At 42.9% G+C, this 11,539-nt stretch overlaps 1 protein-coding gene across 1 annotated transcript in view; it reads right to left on the bottom strand.

The window, feature by feature from the left end:
- Positions 1-775: 775 nt before the first annotated feature.
- RPRD2 (regulation of nuclear pre-mRNA domain containing 2) overlaps positions 776-11,539 on the bottom strand; it is a 49,095-nt gene continuing 38,331 nt past the window's right edge. Inside the window, exons 9-11 of the mRNA XM_072115099.1 lie at positions 8,018-8,341; positions 7,728-7,922; positions 776-6,942 (exon numbers count right to left, since the gene is read on the bottom strand). Coding sequence (XP_071971200.1) covers positions 4,490-6,942; positions 7,728-7,922; positions 8,018-8,341 — 2,972 coding nt within the window. The 3' untranslated portion in view covers positions 776-4,489. The remainder of the gene's footprint in view (positions 6,943-7,727; positions 7,923-8,017; positions 8,342-11,539) is intronic.

Below are 11,539 nucleotides of genomic sequence, written 5' to 3'. Positions count from 1 at the left end.
CCAAGTTGCAACCACTTCTGAAAGAACGGTTTCCAAACCATACTCCAAGCGAGCGCAGAGCAAAGACCACTTTTTCTACACTACCTTATATCTAATGAATGCTTTTTTTTTTTTTTTTTTTTTTGGTCAAACTAAGAATATCCCTGGTATGATTTGCACCATGGCACCTATAGAGTAAACTTCTATACATCTTTAGTTTGCATTTGTTTCATTTAACTGGAAAGTAGTATTAGAATTATCCCATTTGTGTCCCAAATCACACAGTGTTTTCCCTTTCCTGGCAAGAAGATCCTTCTAAAGTTAGATAGTTGTGGAATTATACACTTCGTAAAATTAATTCTACAGATTCGGCATAGAATATATATTAAACATCAATATAGGTCTTGTTTTACATGTTACTTTCATGTTTAAAGGGGTTTTGAGAGCAGAACCACTGAATAATCCAGGTCAATAAACGTTTTTGAACTGCTACCAACCTATGAAAAGGCCCAAAATGTTTACCAGACACTTCTGTATTTCTTATAGTACTGGAATATATACCTTATGTGCCCTCCCTAAGAGTCCAGGGCCCGGGTAGAGCTATATTCGCTATGAATACCCTTGAAGTTTACCGATTCCGTAAAGAACTTACTCTTCTCCAGAAGGAGTTACATGTTTACCTAGCGTCTTAACAAGACTACAATTAGATTGGTCCAAATGATAATTTTCATACAATGTATAATACAAGGAGTGTAGTGAATACATTTTAACATTTTTAAATGTCCAGGAAAAAAAATGTAGTGCAAACATTCTACTTTATTACATAAACACACATCAGACCGCCTCCAGTTTATTGTTACTGGCTGAAATGCAAAAGGTTGATTTGACAAAGAGCACATATGAAGCATTATAGAAGAGGTGGGGAGGAAGATTAGGGAATAGAAAGCGATTCATATTTACAGCATTGTAACAAAAGCTCAGACATCCTGTGACTACTAACCTTATAAACACCTATGGTGAAGCATTACATTTTTGATGATGTCTCGGGCTTAAAGAACAAATACCACCAGGATGAAGGATTGTAAACCAAGAACACTGACATACTCATGTTTGCCCCCTCTGGCAGAATCTGCTGCTCTTTGGCTTCTTATGCCCTGAGGGGGGGGGGGCACACACCAGTACATCACTGTGCTTGGTTTACAATCCTTCATCCTGGTGGTAGCTGTCCTTTAAATCTGAATTCCCCCAGTAGAATATTTTTGGAAACCCCATATAATAAAGCTTACAATGGACAAAGAGGGCAAAACAAACCCTCATTTATAAGATACAATCAAATATAGTACATTAGCAATGTACTTTGTTTTTTAGATGCCAAGACTGCCGTCGGATAACGTTGGTACTTCTACAAGTTTTACCACTTTCTGACATTTATGGATTAAAAACCTAAATCTTTTGCTGTCGAAACAGGCAAACACATAAAAGTTGTAAATAGTTTTTACACTACGTCAGAGACTTAAAACTTGGGGATTGATGACGAAAGTCAGTTGTTGTTACTAAGGCCTAGTTCACTCCACAATGAACACGCTTATTAGATAACTGAACAGCATGACACAAGTAAAAAATAATAAAAAAAAAAAAATTAGTGCAGCAGTCTGCGTCATTTGTGATGGTATAAGTAACGGAAACATGACTGAGGAGAGCCTTCTGTACATACAACCCTGTGAGGAACGGAAGACTGATCTAGAAAAGCATATGGAAAACTAAATATCAAAAAGGTAATTTGGTAGAGCATAACAGACTTTAAATCGCAGATGTGAACCGGGCCTCAGAATCAAATATACATCAGTCATTTAGATCAGCCACGCTCATCAAATTATAAATTGGTTCCAGCTGTAAGACAACTGGCTGCAGCAGAAGCCCCCTTTTCACTGTACCCAGGTGTCACTAGGAAACTACGGTAATACCATGTCTATGCTAGACAAAAGCTAAAGTTTTTGTTTAATCATCTTTCACTTCGGGGTTAGTAGCCAATAACATTAACTCTAGTTAAAAGTTTGTTAGCTGTTTATGAGCTATAAATGCAAAGATGCTGAATGTTTGCAGAAAATAGGTTCACGTCACTACATCCCCTTCCAAGAAATTTCCTGTGGCTAATAACAGAAATCTAAGGCGTGGAAGGAGGCCGGTGCTGAAGGATTCCAAGTGGAACATTTATACTGTCCACAACAGAGGAGTCCAATTCCAATGTCTTTACCACATCCATATGCTCGGTGGTTTGCACATAGGTGAAAGTGGCCATAGATTTGAGAACATGGCTCATTCTAAAATTAGTTGCAAATCTTTTCTTTTATTTATTTAGCTGCAATAAAACAAAGCCTCACATCCCAGCACTCTTGCTTCTGAGAGGTCTCTAAATATTTCAAGCAATTTATAGATTAAGTCTGTGCTGGGTCTTGAGCTTAAGACCTGTTATATAGAGGACTTCACTAAATTGCCTTACTTCTAAATTTGATGATTTGCTTAGTCCAAACTCGCAATAGCAACATTCTGTTAATGAAGCCAAGTACAAAGAGATACAACTTTATATGGTTATGGTTAATACTCATATTGTCTCCCTCTTTTTTTTTTTTTATACACTGCTTAAAGAGGACCCGTCACCCATTATAAACGCACCAGGAGCGAGTAGACAATGCTGCGCTGTACAATAGGAACGCCAGACCGAGCTCAAAGTGGTCCGGTGTACTCATGAGGGGGCGGAACTAGGAGGCGGTGACTGTCGCATGAAGCCTGGCAGTCACCGCAGGCCTATGGAGTGGGAGGGGCAGTACAAGGAAGAAGCAGCGCCTCAGACCACCCCCTCATGAATACGCCGAACCGCTTTGAGCTCGGTCCAGGTTTCTGAAGGTATGGCGCAGTACTGTCTGAAAGCGTTAACGGAGGGTTCCAATAAACTAGCCGTTTATCACTAGGAGCTGCTTACTTCAGTATGGGTGACAGGTCCTCTTTAAGTACTAGCATATAGACATATAGAAGCAATGATGAACATAACTAGTCGGGCTTTTAAGCTCCAAAAATCCACACTTTAATAATCAGTAAGTTAGGTTCTTTAAAAAAAAAAAAAAAAAAATTATAACTGATGTGTTGGGTTCAGAACCAAGCACATTCATATGAGAAAAAAAATCCTGAAATTTATACAGGCATCTCAGAAGCTGTGGGAAAGTGCTGAGAGGTAACAGGTTGCCGCCACGGAAGGTCTTCTAAACTTTAAATATTTAACAGATTCATCTAAAGTCTCCATCTCCAACATCTGAATGATTTATTCTCCACTAATACATTTTTTTTGTTTAGTTAGAGAATGAAGCTTTCAGGACTGGGTTGAGTACAGCAGTAACTAATTACAGAAATATTAATTGGTATGAATATGGCTAGGTGGTAGTCAAGAGCATGGCAGTGGTACCACTAATACTTTCACAACATCGAGTATACAGAAGTATGACAGGTAGCCATTATTACACCTCCGTGCAATTCAGCTGCTATGGAGCTGTAACTTGGCTGGGTGAAGAGCACCCAAGAGTTGAGAGTAGAGAAGTCTTACAATATTGCGTAGTAATTTTGATTAGAAGTTAGAGAAGTAGTCACCCTTGTAGAGCCCACTTCGACATACTCTGCAAGTAAAACTAACGATCTTAAGATTGGTCTCTTTTATAAAGGTGGAAAGTATTGTCTATGCATTTTAAAAACACTAGGCATATGATATAACATGTTCTAAGAAATGGACTACTCTTGAAACTAAGCAGATACACGCACAACTTGGAAGTACTGCTAAAGCCACCAAGCGTTCATACTCTCCTCCTACTGCAAGGACATCGGGCTGCAATTCAACATAGCCGGATTGAGTCCTGACACGCGTCATGGCGGAATGTAGCAACTGCATTTGGGAGTTGCATTTCTTTCAACTGTAGGGGTTTTGAGGGGTTAGGTAGGAATAGAATAGTTAACAAATTTAATGTGTATATTCCAATAAATGGACTCAAAAAAAGATGAAAAATTAAAAAATTAAAAAAAACACTGATCTCCTAAACACAATTTATTTCCCTTGTGACTCACCTATCTGGGGGTTTGGAAAGCAATGGGCTGATCTGGATGGGCTTCATAGAAAAGAACAGGAGGACAGTTTTTGACTTCACTGATTGGTTCAGTTAGGATTTATTAGGAATTGTTGGATACTAGGCATCAGCATTGCCACAGAGCGGAAGAGTCCGATTAGCCCTCTTATTAACTTAGACACCATGTGTGTTTAAAAATGGAAAGAAAGAAAAAAAGTCCCCCATGTAATATTTTTCCTATGCGTGTGTGTTATTCGGTTTATTATCTGGCTGGACAAACACACATTTTTCAGCTTTCATCACAGGTACCTCAAGAACTTCCAAAACCAAATGCCGGCTTAACTGGACACATACGAAAACCAGTGTCCCAACGTGAAAAAAATTCTCAAAACAGTGCTGTATTATTAGTATCTCGGTTGATAATAAGGACGTTTCGGAGAAAAAAAATGCCCGCCCCTTCCGAAAGGTGGCCGCGGTCGTTTTAAATTGTTATGGTATGGTTCTCTAGGTCGGAAATGAGGTCGCTGTGGCCGCATGCCCCCAGTGTTCATGTGATGTGGCCCACCATGATGTGGAGGACCACCAAAACCCCCGTGATGGCCAGGACCCATAGGTTCATTTAACCTGCCATGAGGTTGGTTGTGTTGGTTATTTTCACGAGAGTGGGGTTCATGATCTCGCGGATGCATGGGGTAATGCTCCATCGTCCCTTGATGGACTGCACCGTGGTCCGGTGGGAACGTATTACGTATAGGTGGTGGTGAAAAAGGAATGCCACCATGTTCTGACGGGTGATGAATTGGAAAAGGATTTCCGCCGTGTTCAGAAGGGGGAGGGTGAGATACATGGGGCAATGTTTTTGATGGTTCCCCAGATTGCATACGCGAGGGGACAGGCATGTCTCTGGGAAACATAGATCCGTGATCAGGTGGTAAGCCTGGTGGGGGCACATTGGGTGGCATTGTTTGATCCATTTGAAAAGGTCCACTCCGATCCAACGGAGACATGAGGGGTGGTGGAGGAGGTGGTGGCAAGAGATGTTCAAAAGGAATATTTTTGGCTCTAAAGTCACCGACTGAGTCCTGAAACCGCGGCAAGTGCTCCTCGTACTGCGTTTTATACCCACCTCCCCCAGTGCTGCCGCCTACAGAAGGCTGTTCATCAGCACTCGGGGGACCATCATCGAAAGAGCTCCCTGCGCTACCCATCTCAAACCAACCACTTCTACTCCCCTCAATCCCATGTGGTCTGCCAGCTTTCATTCCAACCCTCATAGATTCTACAGTTTTAATGGGCTCCCCCGAGTACCTCATGTTTCCCATACTGTGATAACCCAAAGTTTCAATGGGCGCTCCTTTTTCTTCAGTACTATCTGGCAAGTCGACACATGAGGAAACTCTTGTTTCTATGCGATATTGCTCTTCTGAACGATCTTCTGAAGTTACACCAGTATGACTACGGCCAGGCATGTGCATATCTTCATTAAAGCTCGCAGCTCCAAACTTGTTTTCTTCAGTGGGCCTGCGGGAAGCATTTTTTAGCATGTTTTTAAATTCTATTGTTGTGGTTGCTGATAGATTTGAACCCGATTGCTCTGAGCCAATTGTTCTTGCAAGAGGGGGATTATTTTTGGGGTGAAAGTTTGAATGTCTATTTTGAGGATTATGAGTGGATTCAGAAAACTGTGACTGCCCCCCCATACTAGAGTGCAGCATCGGTATATTATGGTTCGTATCAGATGAGAAAAATGGATCATCTTTCGGTGGGGGAGAAGTCACACCAGCCTCAGGATTATTGCCCCTTACATTATAGCCACCATACCGATCAGAAGACGGGGACACTGAAGCACCCATATCTCCAGCATTAAAAGGAGGCTGCATGGGGCGATTAAAGGATTGTCTAAAATCTTGCCCCTGGCCAAAGGCCTGGTTTGGTGGGTACTCCATAGAATCTAAATGCATGTTTGGTTTTTGAGTAGGTTTTGTTGGCCTTTTATCTACAGAAGCGTTTGGCGGTCCTGCATACTCAAAATCTCGATAGTCTTCATCTTCATGAAATGAGGTCTCAGGAAAAAATTTCTTCAACGACGAATCCACCGTGGAAGGCTTTTCAAGAACATCGGTTGCCTGTCGGTAAGCATTTGGTGAGGTCCCACCTACACCAAAAGGCCTATAAGATGGCATCTCTTTATTCAACAGAGGTGACCTTGTACTACTAGGGGTAGACGAGCCTGGGCTTATTATTTTTGATAATAAAGAGACACTATCGACATTGCTGGAAGTTGGCTTGTCCATAATTTCATCTTGGGTAGGCGTACCACTTCTTTCATCCCGGACAGGAGTCCCATCTACATTATCTAGAGAAGTACTCGAGGGTCCGCTGAGAAAATCTGATGGGGGCTCAGGAACAACATTGGGACCTATATTGCTGAGAATTGGTATATTCAGATCTAGACCACTAAAACCGGGATTTCCTTTCAAAAAATTATGAATCTTAAGTTCCAGACTTGAGGATGCCACTTCCTCGGGTGGTTTATGCATCTCTTGAGGCTGACTTGTGATCTTCTCTTCAGCTACATGAGGCTGAGATGGGAATCCGATAGAGACTGGCGGCTTTATGGTTAACGGCTTTGCATTTGAGCTAGGTGGGATATTTGGCTTACAGACAGATGTGGATGAAACATCAGAATTTGACTTTGTGGGAGAATAACCATAGGTTTGGGGAATACAGGGTGGAGTTACAGCTGGGGTATTTCTATCTTTTACAGTTTGAACAGATGTATTCATTGGAGCAGTTGTTGTACTGATTGTTGACGACCCACTGTGCAGAGCAACACTCTGAATCAAAGATGATAAACCTGTAAAATGGAACAAAACAATAATAAAAAGTTAGTTTAAGCAATGATCATAAAAAAGAATTAGGATTTTTATCAATAATGTATCTTTAGGATTTATGGGGGACATACATCTGTATAATATACAGTGAGGGTACATTTACACAGCCGTATACCTGCCTGAATTCCGCTGTGCGCTGGAGAGGTGGGAGGTGGTGACCCCTCCCCCCTCCATAGAGAAAAGCACCGCACACAAGGGGAAAGAGCGTGTGGCGCCTTACTGCCATTGCTGTCTATGCGGACGTATATATCTCCACAGACGTTTGTCTGAATGTACCCCAAAATATAAACTCAACACTTGTTTTTGCTTCCACTTTTTATGAGCGAAGCAAGGTATTTTCAGAATTGAGGAACACCAGTTTTGGTCAGTGTAGGCTTTAAACATATGGAACGGGAGCTGGAAAAAGACAAGTAACCTATTATTTTGTTACCCATAACCTGGAATATTTACCTCCCATGAATATTTGTGCAAGCCCAGAAAACCCCTCTAAGACATTTGACTAGGAAATCAAATTCCAGATAACTTCTCTAGGAAGCCCTAGAGAAAGGAGCCGGCCTTGTTATGCATATACAGTGCTGCGCCTGGAATTTGTGTATGTATCCCTGAAGGTCCAAACTAATGAAGGTCACTATCAAAAGGGAATTTAATGTAAGCGCAGTCACTAATAATGTTAGGTAAGAAATGGATGGGTCATATTTTTGCTGTATTTCAAGCCATAAAATGAAAAGTTATAATAAAAACCATCTACCTTGCAAATTTGATGTAGAGGGACCTTGTGTTTTAGACAAGGCAGAGAGAATGCTTTCAGGAGTTATCTCCACTTTGGAAAGAATATTTGCCAAAGGGTTTGGTGTACTCTGAACCGGTGGCTTTGCAGCAACACCTAGATTGGATGTTGGTGTTGTTGGTGTACCAGGGGAAAGCTTAGCTGCTGGACTTACACCTAAAAGAAACCAGAAATAAATCTTGTGAAGAACACATTCACATATTGGAGATTGATTATCAGAGACCTATAGAGACATTGCAACTGGATCTCACCTGTTGTCTTCATCACAGAAGTTAAGCTACTAAGGATGGAACTGATTTTCCCCAAGTCTACATTGGCCAAGTTTGGCAATGCAAGGGGAATAGTCGGAGGAATGACAGGAGTGGTTACTGTTTTAGCAAAAGTTGTTACTGGTGTAGATGTAGCTGCAGTCACAGCAGAGGTGAGGACTTGGGCTGGGGCACTGTTGAAGATTGGTGAAGGGGATGAAGTCACGACAGAAGTCGTGGCTTCGCTGTGTTGTGTGGTGACAGGAGAGCCGACTGTATCCTTCAGGGTTGATGCCGGTGAATCTGAACGCTCCTTTCTTTCTTCAACTAACCAAAAAAAAAAAAGTTTAAATAATTACACATCACAATATTAGGAAATCATAGAGAAGAGTAACTGGTCTCGCCTGCCATCAATAGCTCCTGCACATTCATTAAAAATAAATCTCCCTTCTGGCTCAGTTCTGTCACTGATGCAGGACGAGGACTTTTAAATGTCTAAATTGTCCAATTTTAGTTGTTTTTTTTTTTATCTCCTTTTGATAAAAATTAAGTTTTAAAATAAGCTAATGAGCTGCAAGTTCTCCAGGATTAGTCACCAGGAAACAGAGACCATAAAAAAGAACTCTCCTGGATCTCGACAGAAATATTGAATGCTTCCTGTTCAGTCAGTGTGGTATCCTAGTACATTGAAAATTACTTTTTCCCTGTGGATTTTCAGTGAATAAACTGCACCAAAATCTATGTGAAACCGGTAATTACTCACCGGTAATTGTGTTTCCTTGAACCACGACAGCACCCAACCAGAGAGAGGGATCCGCCCCCAGGGACAGGAAACCCAGACTTCAAATTCTGCGGTACGCCCCATCTCCTTCAGTGGATTACAGAGACTGTATGGGACTTAATGTTCTTGATTAATTCTGACCACCGTATCATTCAGCATCACTTTCAATGAGAGAATCTCACACCTCTGTGACATACACATAACATTTAACACCCAAGTGTGAAAAGAATTTACAAGGGAGGGAATAACCAGGGTGCTGTCGTGGTTCAAGGAAACACAATTACCGGTGAGTAATTACCGGTTTCCCCCTCTCACCACGACAGCACCCAACCAGAGAGAATAACATAGATGAAATCCTTTAGGGAGGGACAACCGAAGAAAGAACCCTTCGCCCAAAGGAAAGTTCCTGTGCACCTGCTACATTTAGCCTATAGTGCCTATAAAAAGTGTGTGGAGAAGACCAAGTGGCAGCCTGACAAATCTGATTAACCGACACCTCTCTAAATTCTGCCCATGAGGAAGAAACTGCTCTAGTGGAATGGGCTTTTAGACCTTCTGGTATCGGCTGACCGGCTGCTAAATAAGCGGAGCTAATGGCTTGCCTAATCCATCTAGCTATAACTACCGCTGAGGCCTTCTGCCCCCTATTCTTGCCACCAAAAAGAACAAAAAGACTATCAGATTTTCTCCAATCTTTAGTCCTATCCAAATATAGCTCAATGGCCCTTTTAACATCTAATTTATTAAACTCCCTCTCCCTATCTGTAGAAGGGTTACTACAGAAGGATGGGAGCCTGATCTCCTGGGATCTATGGAATCTAGAGACTACCTTTGGTAAAAAGGCTGGGTCTGTCATCAGAACTACTCTGTCATCCAAGATCTTGAGAAAAGGCGCTCTACATGACAGAGACGATATCTCTCCAACCCTACGGGCTGAAGTGATTGCTACCAAAAATACAACTTTTATGGTCAGCCATTTTAGTGAACAAGACTCCAGGGGCTCAAAAGGATCTCTTATCAGATAATTTAATACCAGAGTGAGGTCCCAGGGGGGCACCGTACATCTCTTAAAGGGGGTCATACGAGATGCCGCTTTTATGAACCGAGATATCCAGGGATGAGAGGCTAAAGGGGACTCAAACAGGGAGCTAAGGGCAGAGATCTGAACTTTAAGGGTGGCAGGTTTTAGGCCCTTATCTAATCCTGCTTGCAGGAAATCTAATATCTTAGCTATATTTGGATGAGCTAAGTCTATTTTATCTGGGGAACAAAAATCTGAGAATACTCTCCAGACCCTGAAATAGATTTTAGAGGTAACTACTTTTCTACTCTTCTGCAGGGTTGTAATTACCTTGTCCGAGAGGCCTTTTTCTCTCAAGATGCGCCTCTCAAATTCCAGGCCGTCAGATGGAGGTTCGTAATCTGCGGGTGGAATACTGGGCCCTGGGAGAGGAGATCGTGACTCTCTGGGAGGATCCAAGGGTCTGATATCGATAGCTCTCTCAATACTGAGAACCATGCCCTCCTGGGCCAGAAGGGGGCTATAAGAATAACTCTGGCCTGGTCCTGCCGTATCTTCTTCAGAACCCTTGGAAGAATAGACAGGGGTGGAAATGCATATGCTAGGCTGAAGTTCCACCTGATTGAGAAGGCATCCAGACTTAAAGATCGGTCTCTCGGGTCTAGGGAGCAGAAGAGCCTGACCTGTCTGTTCTTTCTTGTGGCGAATAAATCCACTTCTGGTTGACCCCAAAGTCTGGTTATCTTGGAGAACACCCTCCGATTCAGGGACCACTCTCCCTGACGTAAGAGATGACGGCTTAGGAAGTCTGCCTGCAGATTGTCCTTGCCCCTTATATGTACCGCCGATATTGATCTTAGATTGGCTTCCGCTAGTTCTAGAATCTGATGCGAGAGGTTCATTAAGGACCCGCTTCGGGTACCTCCCTGGCGATTCACGAACGCCACCGCTGTGACATTGTCCGAGGCAATCTTCAGGTCTGTCCCCCGAATCATCGGTAGAGCTTGTCTGATCGCCTGCAGGATGGCCTCTAGTTCTCTGTGATTTGAGGACCTTTTCCTGGATTCGTCGTTCCATGATCCCTGGAATAAGAGGCCCCTGACCTGGGCTCCCCAACCCGTAGAGCTTGCATCCGTAATCATGGATAGAGGGTTCTCCTCTCTCCAAGGCCGGCCTGCCTGGAGGTTCTCCTCTCTTAGCCACCATCTCAGGGAATCCAGGATCTGTTGAGGAAGTGTAATCCTCTGGTCCAAGGAGGACTGGTCCCCCCTCCAGTTCTCCAACATGAAGAGCTGTAAGGGCCTTGCGTGATACATCGCCCAAGACACCGCTGGAATTGCCGCTGTAAAGAGACCCAAAGTCCTCATAATGTCCCTTATGGTAGGGGATGGCTGTCTGTACAGCCTCTCCACCGAGGCTACTATCTTCAGCACCTTGTCCTGAGGAAGGAAAGATCTCTGCTGAGTGGAATCTAATGTGATGCCGAGAAATATCTTTGATCTGGCCGGAGTGAGGGAGGACTTCTTCAGATTTACCATCCAGCCCAGGCGATGTAGGATCTTCATCACCACCTTTATTAAGATCTGCAACTCTTCTGCCGAACCTGCGATCAGCAGGAAGTCGTCCAGATATGGCACAAAGGTGCCCTGATATTTCCGTATGTAGGCTCCCACCTCCGATATTAGTTTTGTGAAAACTCTCGGTGCTATCGCCACTCCAAAGG

The sequence above is a fragment of the Engystomops pustulosus genome, chromosome 7, assembly GCF_040894005.1.
Source record: "Engystomops pustulosus chromosome 7, aEngPut4.maternal, whole genome shotgun sequence".
Lineage (NCBI taxonomy): Eukaryota > Metazoa > Chordata > Amphibia > Anura > Leptodactylidae > Engystomops > Engystomops pustulosus.
This window is presented reverse-complemented; position numbering and strand designations above follow the sequence as displayed.